Source organism: Kogia breviceps, chromosome 7, assembly GCF_026419965.1.
Source record: "Kogia breviceps isolate mKogBre1 chromosome 7, mKogBre1 haplotype 1, whole genome shotgun sequence".
In the NCBI taxonomy this organism is placed as follows: domain Eukaryota; kingdom Metazoa; phylum Chordata; class Mammalia; order Artiodactyla; family Physeteridae; genus Kogia; species Kogia breviceps.
Window position 1 is genome coordinate 109,157,995 of NC_081316.1, and position 15,655 is coordinate 109,173,649.

The 15,655-nt window shown below is 47.1% G+C and overlaps 1 protein-coding gene across 10 annotated transcripts in view; it reads left to right on the forward strand.

The window, feature by feature from the left end:
* Positions 1–15,655, forward strand: part of GRIK4 (glutamate ionotropic receptor kainate type subunit 4) — a 421,209-nt gene that overhangs the window by 280,185 nt on the left and 125,369 nt on the right. For all 10 annotated transcript variants that reach the window (XR_010841462.1, XM_067039151.1, XM_059069793.2 and 7 more), the window contains one exon: positions 1,071–1,124. Coding sequence is in view for 9 of the 10 variants with exons in the window: in XM_067039151.1 (XP_066895252.1) it covers positions 1,071–1,124 (54 nt within the window). In the remaining variant the exon portion in view is untranslated. The remainder of the gene's footprint in view (positions 1–1,070; positions 1,125–15,655) is intronic.

A 15,655-nucleotide genomic window follows, 5' to 3' on the forward strand; every position in this document is an offset into this window, starting at 1 on the left:
TACAGATCTAACCGACGGTCAGGAGGGATGAGGGCCCCGGGGAGAGCTGGGCTCATTATTTCCGTGATCTCCTTGTCAGCGTCTATAGCACCTGTCACACTCCAAGCCAGGCACGCCAACAGGGGAGGTTGCTTAGGGGTATTTATGATGGCTACGAAGATCAGACAAAAAGAGGCCCTTCTGAAGTCACAGCTCTCCCCCGTGGGCTGAGACTTGCTGATGCACTGTGACCACGGGCACCTCCCAAGCAACCCGCTCCTCACTACTAATAAAGGACCAAAGTTTGCAAATGATTCACCTGTTTCCAACATTACTGCAGATTCAAGAATACACTTAGGAGTCTCACTCACTCTCATCCCGCTAGAGGTGGAGTTAATTTGGGAATTGCCTACAACCCACAGACTCTCTCCTATCTATGCCTCGGCCCCTAAGAGAAGTGTGTCAGTAGTTCCATCAATATCACAGCCCTCCAAGGGGAGTATTAGGCCGCCTGGCTTTAATTTCACCTTTTCCATGTATGAGACGTGTGATCTTCTGGACAAGTTGCACAGCCTTTGGTGCTTCGGTTTCCTCAGCTGTCAGTGGGGGTGGTGAAGGAGTAACAGTGCCTACCTCATCAGGTTAACCCACGTAAAATGCTTTCTAGTGCTCGGTGCAGACTGAACAGTGAGTGAGTGTTAGCCATTGGTATTGTTAATGGTTGTGGGGATAATCATGATAGTCTGTTTTATTATTTGTTTCATTTCCCGTAAAGTCACTTTGGTTTCCAGAATACCCAGTTATATCCATGGGAATGTGTTTTACCTGAGAATATCAGCTACTAGGAGTGTCACTGCAGGGGTGGTGTGTGGGGTGGAGGGAGAGGGACCCTACTCTAGAGGCCAGGGTTTCTGTGCTCTATCCTCCAAGGTCAAGGGCAATGTAAGAAACAATCAATTAAGATGTTCTACTCTGCTGGTGCTGAAGGGTAGTGGGCCAGACCAAGGGCGGACACTTGGAGCCCTCCCTGCTCATGCACTTCCAGCGGGTTTTAAATTTTCCTCTCTAATCTCCTTCTCTTCCCTTTGCAGGCAGCGGAACTGGGGATGGTGTCAGCCTATTACACATACATCTTCACTAATCTGGTAAGACATTTTCACAGCTCACCTCGTTGGCATAGAGAGTATCATTAATTAGGGTCAGTGGGGTGTGACGGAATGAAGCCCGGGAGATGGGAAGTAGGGAAAATGCCAGCCAGAGAGGCAGGGCATCTGAGAAACATGGAAACCCAGGAGCCACTGGGATTCTCATCCCAACAATTCTTAGCCTGGAGAGAATGGAAATTTGGGGAATCTAATGCCTCCATTCAGATGCCACCAGCAACATAGCACTGAGCCCTCTGATGGATGCTCTCCTCTATAGGTCCAGTTACTGGCCTGCAGTCCAGTCTCTACACTGCCAGACCCTTATGCTGGCTGGCTCAGAGGTAGGAAAGCTAGAGCACAAAAGGTATGCGTGTCCTATGTACAAAGGTGTTATAACTGGATACACCTCCAGAGGCCATTTTTGCCAAATCCCCTTATTTTACAGCTGAGAAGACAGTTCTGTAGAAATTTTATTGAGTCAGGTTGGAGCACTGTTTTTGCCATGTACCAACTGTGTACCCTTCAACAAGCACTGAGCCTTGGTTTCCTTATCTGTAAAATGGGCATGAGGACAGCTACGTTATGGAGTTGCCGTCATTTGGAAATGATGTAATTTAATCTGCGTGTAAGTGTTTTGAAATTGTAAAATGTTAGGAGATGTGAAAGGTTGTTGTGAAATATAGACACACGCAGTTAGAGAGTAGAAAGAACCTCAGAGAACAGGTTTAAAAAAATTATAACTTTTTGTTTTGAGATTATTATAGATTCACAGGAAGCTGCAAAGATAATACCGAGAGGTACCGTGTACCTTTAACCCATTTTTCTCTAATGGTTACATCTTAAATTATTACAGTAAATATCAAAACCAGGATATCAAAATATCAAAGCTATTAAGACTTGTGTAGATGTGTGTAACTCCTACTGCAATCAGGGTACAAAACTATTTCATTACCACAAAGATCTCCCTCAAGCTACCATTTTATAGTCACACCCACTTCCCTTCTTCCCAGCATCTCTAACCTCTAGCAACTGCTAATCTGTTCTCTATTTCTAAATTTTCTAATTTTATATAAATGGAATCATGAGTAAATGACCTTGGAGGTTAACTTTTTTCACTCAGAGTACTGCCCTCAAGATCCATCAAAGGTGTTGCATAAATCAATAGTTTGCCCTTTATTATTGCCGAGTCATATTTCTTGGTGTGGATGTACCAGTTTCCTTAACTATCCACCTATGGAGAGACATAGTTTCCAGTTTTTGGCTATTACAGATAGAGCTGTCATAAACAGTCATTCAGAGAAGAGGTTTAATTATTTTATGCCCTTACTTATTTTATAAATGCACGAGATATCCAGATCATTTAAGTAGCCCCTGCATCCAGACGTGCTTTGATGTAACAGGAGCCGGGCCAGGCACTCGGGATTAAAATGGGAATAAGAAACCAAGCCGGCCCAGGAAAAACCTATTGCAAGGTACCTGTCCTATTGCATAGTGGCAAATTCTATGAGACGTGTGCACAAAATGCTTTAGACCCTAGAGCAGGGGTCACTTGCTCTACCTGGAGCAGGCAGGAAATGCTTCACAGAAGAAGGGGCCTTTAAGCTACACCCTGAAAGACAGGTAGGCTTTTTCCTAGACAAACAAAGAAGGGAAGAACGTTCGGGGATGAGGAACAGCATATTCACATACCTGGAGATTTGAGTGACTTCACACATATGGACTGCTCCAGGAATGGGTGTGCCAGTTAATTATTATTCCTTTGTCTATTTGTAGCCATTCATGAAAGTAACCTACTTAAAAGACGTAAGGCAGGTATCGATGCAAGATCCTTGACGTGCTTAGGGAGCAGAATTCCACCTCCCCGTTATGACCCTTGAATCTTAAAATGGAAAAGGTTACCTAGAAGTTAAGCCTTTCTTGGCCAACACAGGTGGTAGCGTAACCTAGGTGATTGTGCAGTGTCCCTTCCGGGATTTCAGGTCTCCTGAAATGTCCTGCGAGGTTGAGGAGATGCCTGATCAAAGAGACGAGCTGGGATTCTGTGGTCCCTGTTCTTTTCCAGCTGTAGTGTCATGAACAGCCCTTCCTTTGGGCTGCTGTGGAATTGTTCCCCCTGCAGCATCCTACAGGCCTTTGCTTTCAGGGTTGAAAGGCCCCTCGAAGAATCCAGTATAGCTGCTTTTCTGGTGTGGGGACTCCCTCCATGGCAGACTTGCCCCACCCCAAACCTGCCTGTTCCATTGTTGGAATTTTTCCACTGAGGTCTAGCATACATAGAGAAGGCCACACAAATCATATGTGCACAACTGAATGAACGTTCTCCAGGTGAGCACACCTGTGTCAGCAGCACCCTGATCCAGAAATAGCCCCTTGCTAGCGCCCCAGAAGTCCCCCTCACACCCCCTCCCAGTCACTGCCCCTCAAAATGTAAAGCGCAAGGAACTTCTCTGTTTGCTTATTTATTTATTTTTTTCCTATCTAATGCTGCAGCCATAAATCACAGCATTAACATGGAAAAGGGTAGAAAAGGATTAGACTATTCCCAGAGCAATGCAAAAGCATTTGCCTAATGTCAGGAGGCATCTGGGGAAGCCCAGCAAGTTAGCAGAAGAATAGAGAGAGATGAAACTCCAATTGTGTTCCCTTTGGGGAGACTGGGAAGTAGAGGGGAGGAGGGGGAAAAGGCAAGCCAAGGGCCACCTGCCTTGTGCCCACCTGCCAGGGACACCCCCCATGTCAGTTAGGCAGGACAGCAGAGGAAGAAGGAGCGGGGCAGCAGGGACTCAAGGGGGTGTCTTTGCAGATCAAAGGAGGCTAGTCTTTTGGAAGATAAGTTCCCAGCACGGTAATAAGAATAATGCACGGTTGCTTGGCCTGGAGATGCTTAAGAAAGTGTCACCCACGCTGCAACCCACCACTCCTTCTTCTCAAACGCGGTAATAGTGATTGTGATGATGAATCTCGTGGAGAAAGCACTGGCCTGTGAAGTCAGGAGACCTGGGTCAGGACCCCACTCTGCTTTATACTCACTGTGTGACTTTGGGGGAGTCACGTTGACTCTCTGAGCCCCAGCTTTCTCCTTAGTAAAGTGGGGATAATAAAATCTTATGGGGTTGTTGTGAGGATAAAGAAAACGGCATTCTAAATTGCCAAGAGCACAGGCTCCGGACGCACAGGCCCAGTGGCCACGGTCCATGGGCCCAGCCGCTCCGCGGCACGTGGGATCTTCCCGGACCGGGGCACGAACCCGTGTCCCCTGCATCAGCAGGTGGACTCCCAACCACTGCGCCACCAGGGAAGCCCTGTATTTTTCTTAATAGATCTTTATTGGAGTATAATTGCTTCACAATACTGTGTTAGTTTTGGTTGTACAACAAAGTGAATCAGCCATTTGCATACATATATCCCCATATCCCCTCAGTCTTGTGTCTCCCTCCCACCCTCCCTATCCCACCCCTCTAGGTGGTCACAAAGCACGAGCTGATCTCCCTGTGCTATGCTGCTGCTTCCCACTAGCTATCTATTTTACATTTGGTAGCGTATATATGTCGATGCTACTCTCACTTCGCCCCAGCTTCCCCCTCCCACCCCGTGTCCTCAAGTCCATTCTCTATGTCTATGTCTTTATTCCTGCTCTGCAACTAGGTTCATCAGTACCATTTTTTTTTTTAGATCCCATTACAGATGGCCAAGAGGCACATGAAAAGATGCTCAACATCACTAATTATTAGAGAAATGCAAATCAAAACTACAATGAGGTATCACCTCACACTGGTCAGAATGGCCATGATAAAAAAATCTACAAATAATAAATGCTGGAGAGGGTGTGGAGAAAAGGGAACCCTCTTGCACTGCTGGTGGGAATGTAAATTGATACAGCCACTATGGAGAACAGTATGGAGGTTCCTTAAAAAACTAAAAATAGAACTACCATATGACCCAGCAATCCCTCTACTGGGCATATACCCTGAGAAAACCATAATTCAAAAAGATACATGTATCACAATGTTCACTGTAGCACTATTTACAATAGCCAGGACATGGAAGCAACCTAAATGTCCATCGACAGATGAATGGATAAAGATGTGGCACATATATACAATGCAATCTTACTCAGCCATCCAAAGAAACAAAACTGAGTTATTTGTAGTGAGGTGGATGGACCTAGAGCCTGTCATACAGAGTGAAGTAAGTCAGAAAGAGAAAAACAAATACCGTATGCTAAGGCACTGTATTTTTTTTTGCAACACTCCGATACTTTCAGCTTTCAAAGAGCTTTTGTCCTTCTTGCGTGGGCACAGAACGAGATGAGCTTTGGGAGCGTGCCTCAGTCAGAGAGTTCTTTCAACTTGGAATTAACAGGATTCACACGGTTTGTAAGTTTGCAAGAGGAAATCAGAAAAGTAACTGCATGAATGATGATGGCTGAGTAATAGCCAAGAAAATAGAAGCAAAGCTTTTGCAAAAATCAGTCAGTGAGAGAATATGCAGGATGCTTCTCATTAGTGCCTTGGCTCTCTGGAAGGGACAGACCTCTATGAGGAATAAAAAAACTATTTTTAAGTCCATTCTTTCTGCCCAGTTGCTGTTGGAGTCTTGGGCCAGAGCATTAAGGGCTTTATGCAGAGGTTCATAAGTGAGCCTCTTGTGCTTCTCTCCAGTCCCTTTCCCCAAATACAGATGCCACCTAGACTTTAATTTTTATTTACTTCTTCTCTGAATTCCTCAAGGATCCCCATCATGTCCCATCTCTCTAAATTCTGCCACAGGGATGCAGCGGGCACTCAGATTAGCTTTTTGAGAGTTAGCACAAAGGTGTGGGCTTTGGCATTCGTAGACATGACTAAGAATTCCAGTTTGACTAGCTATCAGCTGTGTGATCCTGTGCAAGTTACTTAATCTCTCTGAGCCTCAGAGACCTCATCAGCTGCTGGACACTAATAACACCTGCCTCAGTAGATAATACCCACACAGAAACTGACTCACAGTGCAAGTTTAGTAAAGGGAAGGTATTATTTTAAAAAGTCCTATTTGTGCTTCCTACGTACTGAAAAGAGCAGGAGATATTTATTTTGCTGCCCAACCTCTAATGGCCTATAAAAGTGACTCCTAAAATGCCATTTTATTGATTTCCAGAGAATGACTAGAACTAGGTAGTTCAATTATTGTGCATAACCATTGTAGGGCTTGCTGGTATCAGTAATTACTGAGTAATTGGTCAGGTCTTCATACCTCTGTCCCACCAGGTGTTAAGATTGATTTAGGGCATCTGTAATCAATGGATTTGTTTGACTGCTCTGGACTCCATCAGTTGATTAGCCATCACAAGAGTTGGGACAGAAATAGCCATCATGAATCAAACTTGTATACCATCAATTCATTTTGACCTTATAGAAAGCACAGTTTCTTTCTATTGGGGTCTGGCCAGCAGGGAGCGTAAGTGTGCCAGCCTTGAGCTTTGAGTGACAGGGGTGACTGATGCAAGGAGAGGTTGGGCCAGGAGAACCGAGGCTGGCTGGGAGCATCCTGCAGCTATGACGGGAAGAGCCGGGGAGGAACTCCACAGGTCCAGGGAACAGCCGGGTCTGGGGATCCAGTGGGAGCCCAGGCTCAGTGAGGTGTGTGACAAATGTGAGAGACACTTCAGCAAGAGGGCAGAGACCCAGAAACAGGGACAGACTCGCTGCAGAACAAAGGAAGAAGTCACAGACAGGAAGTTGGTAGCTGTTGAGGGCAGACTGTCATAGCAAACAGCAAACAAATATCCAGGTCTTTTATTTATATATCTATTTTGAAATAGAATCTGGGGTAGTTTGTACTAGTGTCAGAGGTTTGATCCGTGAAACAGCTTCTTGTCCCTGCTTCTGGTTCTGATGGGTCAGGGGGTCCGTCCCATCAGGGGATCAAACCTCTGATCAACAGGTAGGAAAGGGTCACCTGAAGGCACCTGGCTAAGGTGGGAACCCAACCAGAGGGTCAGCTCCTGGGTCCAAATCATGAGAACTTTCATGGTAAATTGAGAACCAGGATGTGTACCTGGCCAGGGATCTGGAGAGGAACGAGAAGGAGGCAGGTCCTGGTGGTTGGCCAAGGTAAGGGGTCAAGAGTCCAGGCCAAAGTAAGAAGGACCAAATAAGGGACAAAGCAAGGCGAACAAGAAAATTATTCTGCAGAGACACAAAGGACACAGATGCATGAGTGATCTCGACAATTGGTTCCTGCCTTTATCCAGATTTGTTGCTTTCTTTGTTTTTTGAACGTTTTTATTGTGGTAAAATATATGTAACATAAGATTTGCCATTTTAACCATTTTTAAGTTTACAATTAAGTGGCATTAATTACATTTACAATGTTGTGCCACCATCATCACTACCTATTTCTAAAACTTTTTCATTACCCCAAACAGAAGCTCTTTAACTATTTTTTTTTTAAATAAGGAAGGGTATTTATTTTTTTAATTAATTAATTTATTTACTTGTTTTTGGCTGTGTTGGGTCTTCGTTTCTGTGCGAGGGCTTTCTCAGTTGCGGCGAGCGGGGGCCACTCTTCATCGCGGTGGGCGGGCCTCTCACTGTCACGGCCTCTCCCGTTGCAGAGCACAGGCTCCAGACGCGCAGGCTCAGTAGTTGTGACTCACGGGCTCTAGAGCGCAGGCTCAGTCGTTGTGGCTCACGGGCCCAGCCTCTCCGCGGCACGTGGGATCTTCCCGGACTGGGGCACGAACCCGTGTCCCCTGCATCGGCAGGCGGACTCTCAACCACTGCGCCACCAGGGAAGCCCCAGCTCTTTAAGTATTGAGCAATGATTCCCCATTCCCACTCCCCCCAGGCCTGATAACTCCTAATCTGTTTTCTGACTCTATGAATTTGCCTATCCTAGATATTTCATAATAGTGGAATCACGTAGTATTTGTCCTTTTTGCATCTGGCTTATTTCACTCAGTGTGTTTTCTAGTTTCATCCATGTTATAGCAAGTATCAGAACTTCATTCTTTTTTTAACTCTTTTTTTTATAATGGTAAATATACATAAAATTTACCATTTTAAAAAGTGTACCATTCAGTAGCAATAAGTGTACTCACATTGTTGTGCAACCGTCACCACCATCCATCTCTAGAGCATTTTTCATCCTCCCAAACTGAAACTTTATACCCGTTAAACAATAACTCCCCATTCCCTCCTCCTCCCAGTCCCTGGCAGCCACCATTCTGCTTTCTGTCTCTATGAATTTGCCTATTCTAAGTGCTTCATATAAGTGAAATTATAATATGTGTCCTCTGGTGCCTGCCTTACTTCACCTAGCATAATATCTTCAGGGGTCTCTGTGTGTCAGAATTTCCTTCCTTTTTAAGGCTGAATAATAATCCATTTTATGTATATACCACACTTTATTTATCTCTTCATCCATCATGTGGACACTTATGTTGCTTCTCCCTTTTCGCTACTATGAATAGTGCTGCAATGAACATAGGTGAACAAATACCCGATCGAGTCCTGCTTTCAATCCTCTTGGGTATGTATCTAGTAGTGAAATTCCTGGATCGTATGGGAATTCTACGTTTAATTTTTTAGGAAGAGCCAAACTCCTTTCTAGCCGTACCATTTTTATTCCCACCAGTCATGAATGAGGGTTTGAGTTCCTCCACATCCTACCAAAACCTGTTATTTTTTGTTTTTATGATAATAGCCGTCTTAATGATATGAAGTGTTCGGATGTGTTTCTTATTTCTATTTGGAGCTTTCCAACTGAAAGAAGAAAGACCACATGGCAGAAGTTGAGAGTCCTGATTAAGAAGCTTTATAATGGGGCTTCCCTGGTGGCGCAGTGGTTGGGAGTCTGCCTGCCGATGCGGGGGACGCGGGTTCGTGCCCCGGTGCGGGAAGATCCCGCGTGCTGCGGAGCGGCTGGGTCCGTGAGCCGTGGCCGCTGAGCCTGCGCGTCCGGAGCCTGCGCTCCGCAATGGGAGAGGCCACAGCAGTGAGAGGCCCACGTAACACAAAAAAAAAAAAAAAAGAAGAAGCTTTATAATGGGAGAAAGAAGCTGGTGTGTAAAAACCAGTCCTTGAGTCCATCAGACCAGGTGAAAATCCCCAGTTCGGGAGCTTCCTAGCTGTGCGCCCTGATGCTCTTGAGGGCCTCAGTTTCCTCATATGTAAAATGTGAATAATAATATCCATCTCAAGAAGTTTTGGTAAAATTAAAAAAGAGCAATGGCTAACACTTTGTATCCAGTAGGCAATGCCAACTGCTTTAACAGATAAACCCCAATCCCATGGCTTCACACAGTAGATGTATATTTCTCACTCAACTGAAGTCCTCCAAGTGTGTTCCTCATCATCAGGCAGCCTTCCAGAAGGTCATCTGGGGGCCCAGGCTTCTTCTAGATTCTAATGTGTCCTCTGAGAGGCCAGGAATGGGGAAAAACATAAAGGATCAGACACAGGAGGGCTTTGGGGGCCAGGCCTGGAAGTGGCACATAGTATTTCTCCTCTCAATCCCACTGGCTTGAATTTAGTCACATACCCACACCTCCCGAAAGTGAGATGGGGAAACATCGTGTACCGTGTGTCCAGGAGAAGAGGAAATGAGTGTGCTGATCGGCTTCCCATATCTGCCACATGATTAAATGATTCATGATCATCATACGTCTCTTTTGCGTATGTTGGAAAAGCAATTAGCATCCCAAGCCCTGGCCTGTCTGTTTAGAGGCTAACTGACCGTATCCATGGAGATCAGCACTTTGTTATAAAGGCGTCAGCTCCCTTATAACTAAAAGGGTCTGCACCTCGAATGCCCTTGCCCCGGTCGGCTGCTGGCCTGAGGGTCCTGTCTGGTGCTTCCAGGTGGGGACTGCACTGGACAGGTATAGATTCTCTGTACTCATTCCGCTCTTTAGTCTGGAAGAAGTCTCTGTCCTCCAGTCAGCCTCCAGGTTTGGCTGCAGGAACCATTGTTCCGCAAGACTGATGGTAGTTTGGATAAAGGACGTGAAGAATTAAGGGCCTTTGGGCAAAGCCCAGTCGGCTGCTGAGACAGCAGAGATGCCATCTGAAGAGAAGAGGTGGAGGAAGTGCAATTTGAGCTAATAAATCGGAGGATTATCTAGCTACTAATGAACCCAGGGAGATTTGTAATCACTGCCTAATAAAGAAAAGAAAATCACCCTAATCTATTGTCAGTGAGCACAGATGAGCCCTGTGCCAAAGGAGGGAGCTGCTGCTTTGGCAGGGAGAAGTGTGGAGATTCAGGGTCAGGGCTAGAATCATGAAATGTCAAGGAAAGGTAGGAAATGGGCACCGGAAGCAGGGGTCTGTATGGTCGGTGGGCCACCTGGGCTGCCACCGGCATTGCAGGCAGCATGGGTGGCTGGATGTGGTGACCACTGTTTCATTTTCCCGCCACAGGTAAGGCTAGAGTGCCATGCTCTTGATGCCACCACCAGCATGCTGGAGGGCAGGGGGCCATTCGTGCTGTGTGTATAGAGGCACCAGCATCTCAGAGTTTTTCCCTTAGGGAATCTAGAGAGAAGGGGCCAAGTGCTGGCTGGGTGTCAGAAGGCACGGGGCAGGGTGACACCAGCACCTGTGGGGTTACACCTGCATGGAGAAGGGTTACACCAGCACCTGTAGGGTTACATTTGCCAGAGGAAGGGTTACATCAGCAGGAGGCCTCCTCCTACAGAGGATGGGCAGTGAAGCAGCTGTGGCTTCTAGTTATGGCCCTGCTACTAAATAGCTGGGTGACATAGTAATAGTGATAGTTGGTATTTATTGACTACCTTCTACATTGCAAGGCTCTGTAATAAGTGCTTCTCAGTTATTTCCTCGTTTAAACCTCACACAACAACTCTAGCAGAGCACTATTTTATCCCCATTTTAGAGATGAGAAAGGTGAGGCTCATAAAGTTTTGATACTCTGTACAAGGTAGTAGAGCCAGATCGCAAACCCAGGCAGTTAGCTCTTAGCCACCTCACTCTACTGCATTTATCTAGACATGCCATTTCTCCTTGCTGGGCTTCAGCTTCTTCATCTGAAAATCATGATGTTGTATTAGGTGATCTCTGAGGGTCTTTCCAGCCCTGGACTTATGTCATCCTACACATGGTTGAGGGCGTTACAATTCATAGCACCCTGCGGTTGGGAATGTTTCCTGGAGAGAGGGGAGGATGATCCATGGGATCGAGAGCCCACGGGGCCCTGGAAGAAACTAACAGCTCCGTGGATTCCCAAGGAGTAGCCAGGTCCTGCTGAGTCTTGCAGAAATGACCCCTCCATGCCCTAGTCTCTATCTTGTTTGGGCAGAATGGATATATGCAGCCAATTTTTCTCCTCTGGGTCCACGTTATTGTCAAGCAGACTGAGCCTGTGTTTATTTTTCTAGAGGTTAATCAGAGAGATGAGCCATAAGTAACTGAAGTTGCCAAGGTTATTACAGAAAGGGGAGCTGGGGCAGACAGGGAGGGAAGAAACAAATGATTCCAGAGGATGTGAATGCTCACCGCCCTGCTCTCCTACTCCTCTCTCTGACGGCTCAACCCTATTCATCTTTTAGGTCTTCCTTAAATGTCACTTCCTCAAGGAACTTTCCCCTGACACCCGCTGGGTGTCACACACCGCTGAGTCTGCTGTTACACACGCTCACAGTGCCTTGTCTTCTGTATTTTGTAGCCTCCATCTCGTGGGAATTCCTCCTTCTTTATCTGACCTCTCCACCAGACTTTGAACTTCATAGAGGCAAGACCATCACTTGTCCATCACTCCATCACTGTACCCCAGTCACCTACTGGCACATAGTAGATGCTCGATAGATATTTATTGAGTCAGTGAAGGGAGAAGTTCATGACATGATAGAGTTCTTAGACTAGGAGGGCTGGCCAGGTGAGATGACTCATCTCCTTCATCCAGTAGGCATTAGCTCATCCCAACTAAGCCCATGAGCGTAAAGTTCCACAGCTTGGCCAGGAGGAGCTGGGCCCAGCCCCCCCGTTTCCCGAGGATGCCTTGGTATTTTCATAGCCCACGTGGTAACTACTCGGTCTGGAATGCCCTTCCCCCATTCTGGGCTGGACAGATTTGAAGTTAAGTATGTGCAAGACTGGGAAGGGTGGTTTCATTCAGGATCTAGACACAGGGTTTCAGGGGGTTCTGATGAGTGAGGGAGGCGTCGAAACCTGAGGCCCAGGGTTGGCACCAAGACTGACCATAGAGGTAGGAAGAGGTGGAAGAGTACAACCACGGTCTGGCTGATTGTGCTGAGTGGCCTGTCACCTGGGGCTACTTTCTTTACTGGCCACACCATGCCTGGGTCAGCCTGGGTCAAGTGGCCTCTTCAAGCCAGCACCTGGCACTGGACTCATGGAGCCAGAACCCAAGGCTCTTTGAAACAAAACCTCTACTTCAGGTTTTCAAGGTCATTATGAAATCATCTAGTCCTCTCCGCTGTCCCCATGACTCGGCACATGAGGTTTGGTGAGCCTCATGGCTGTGTTGACACAGAGGATGGAAACATGGCTTAGAGGAGGCAGCTGGGGACTCAGATCAGAGAGGACTTGAGTTTGAATCTGGGTCCCGCCATACATGAGATGCACACAGGGCACGTTGACCTACTGGAGTCTCAGGTTTCCCTTTTGTCAAATGGGGATGGTAATTCCTATAGCATCATTTTGTGAGGAACATGGAAGGTTTCTCATCCTCAGTGGCTGCTAGTAAACACTACTCCTTTTCCTCCCCTCTTTCCCACTTCCCCATTGAGTATGTTCATGCTTAGACCTTGGTGTCCTGGTTTACTGCCTCTAGCTCCAAAACGCCAAAGTTATCAGAAACATTTCATAATTGGTCTCTCGCCTAATTGTAGTTAGAACTACAGTTCCCATGGTGCGTGAGCCTCTTTCATATCTTGCAGTCTTTTACTGAAAGCATACCACACACACACACACACACACACACACACACACACACACACCACACACACACACCCCTAGTCAACAGCTACAATCCATCAGTCAGACAACTTTCCAGTGCCAGAGCAATTGGTTCTAAAGTGTAGTTTATTGTAAAATTATTAAGACTATCTACATATTTCACCTTTATTGAGCCTTTTAAGAGAGCCACTCTGCATAATACAGTACACTTTGGTGAATGAATATGGTTTTAGTGCAACTAGGAAAAGAGTAACGGAGTGAAAGCTCCCCATGTGTCTGTCTGAGCTTCCCAGGTACCCCTGCTACCAAATGCAAACCCGGAGAGGGGGCAGATCTGTCAGTGACAGATGTCTCCTGGGCATACATGGGTACAACAGCATCTCAAGGAGAAGTTTTTACTCCAGAATTGTGCTCTCTGGCTGCCAGCCCTCCTGTGTCTGTTGTCTGAACTAGGCTGTTGGTAGCGGGGGATGTATTCAGGGGAAATGGCAGGGAGACTTGGAGAAAGGTTCAGGAAGCACTGACTGAAACTTATTTTCTGAATTTGCATTTGGGGAAACTGGCTGACAGTTGGGAGTCCCTTGGCCCAAGTTATGGGATTAAAAACTATTAGCTAGTCATGATTAAGCAACTTACCTATGAAAAACCTTAAAGTCCACTCCACTTACTCAGCAGACATTTATCACGTGTCTACTGTGTGCTGGGAATGCAAGCAGCAGTAGGGTGTGGCTTGAAGAGCTCTATAAAGGCAAGGTGTGGAAGCCCAAGGAGGGAGCATTGAGTGCTTTTTTGGGAACTGGAAGAGAGGTCTGCAGATATGGCTGCCTTTGAATGGTTTATTGAGGGAAGGTTAGAAAGGATCGTGGGAGGGTGACGTGTGGACAGAGGTAAGCATTGTGAGCCTGAGAAAGAAAGAGCTCGGTGCCTGCCATGGCTGCAGCAGGGGTGTGTAATGGAGAGAGGGAAGCCAGGGCCAGCAGAGGAAGGTTCCTGTCAGATGACATTCCATCCGCCCTGCAAAGTTGCTGGACTTTTCAGCATTAGAAGCTGGCATTGGCAGGTCCAAGGGCTAGTCTTGGCTGTCCCACTAACTGACCACGTGTGACCTTGGACAAGACCTTTCTCCCCTGGGGATAAACTAAAGGATCTCCAAAGACCTTTCAACTCTTAACTAATGTCAACTTTATGGATTGGGTGAATCTGTAGTAAATGACTGGATGCATTCTCTTGGCACATGAAGCAGGTGGCTTTCCTCTTCATGGGTTCTAGTGTCCTTGTCTGGTTGGCTTGTCCCTCCAGTGCCCTCTGCTGTCCTAGTCCCCCCCCCCCACGCCACCCCGGTGGGCAGCACCCCTGGCTCGTGAGTGTCTGGTCCTCTCACACCCTCTTGCCCAGAAGGAGCTGTCCTATGTCCCACATCCAGGCCACCTCCTCGGAGCCCTGATGAACAAAGGGCCTCCTCAAACTGAAAATCCAGTTCGTGCCAATATGTGAATGGCTGATGACAGCATTGAATGTGGAGGGATCTTTGAGAGCATCTGACTGAATCTCGTCATTTTACAGTTGAGGGAAAATAACTGAAGCGGGAAAGTGACTTGCTCAGCTCTCACAGTGAGTCAGGAGTGGCGGAGAGAGGTCTCCTCTCCAAATTTCACGCATTCACTGGTCAACATTAATTGGGCACTTACTGGGCTGTGTGTCAGGGGCAACAATGAAAAGTCTGTTCTCTGAGGAGGTCAGACTAGGAGGGCAGACAAACCCAAACAGATGATTGTATATCAGTGGGTTAAAATGATGAAGATATGCACAGAGTATTATCTGTGAGCCTGGCAAGCTCATATAAAGCTTGCTGGACGAGGCCACACCCAGTGGCCTTAAGAATTAATAGTTAGCTAGGTTGGGTGGGGGGAAGGGAGATATTCTAAACACACAGCTTAATGCCTTAGACCTTTGCTTTTTTTTTTTTCGGTATACGGGCCTCTCACTGTTGTGGCCTCTCCCATTGTGGAGCACAGGCTCCGGACGCGCAGTCTCAGTGGCCATGGCTCACAGACCCAGCCGCTCCGCGGCACGTGGGATCTTCCCGGACCGGGGCACGAACCCACGTCCCTTGCATCGGCAGGCGGACTCTCAACCACTGTGCCACCAGGGAAGCCCTTAGACCTTTGCTTTTTAATCGAAGCCTTTACCAAGGAAGTGGATCCTATGGGAGACTGTAGATTTAGTGAAGAAGGTTATTTTGAGGCGGGGAGAAACCTTCAGAGCATTCCCATCACTCCGCACAGGCAGCCAATTGCCGACTTCCCTGTCCTGCGTAAGGCAGGTGAAGAAGGAAGATAGGAGTCACAAGTGAACCTAAGTTGACACCTTTCTTGTGGTGGTAGCTGGTCATAAATGCCAGAGTCACTCCAGGCTCACTTGGATAGCTGTCAACCATTCTTCCCCTCAAGGCGATGGGTACCGCTCTCCTAAAGAGAGAATCCCAGCCAGGGCTTGGATTGGGGAACAGGAGCCCAGCACCGGGGCCTCACAGTGAGGCCTGGCTATTGAAGGTGAGGCAGGAGTTTCCAGATACACTTGATTCCTAGTGGCGTGCGGCAAGGGGTATGA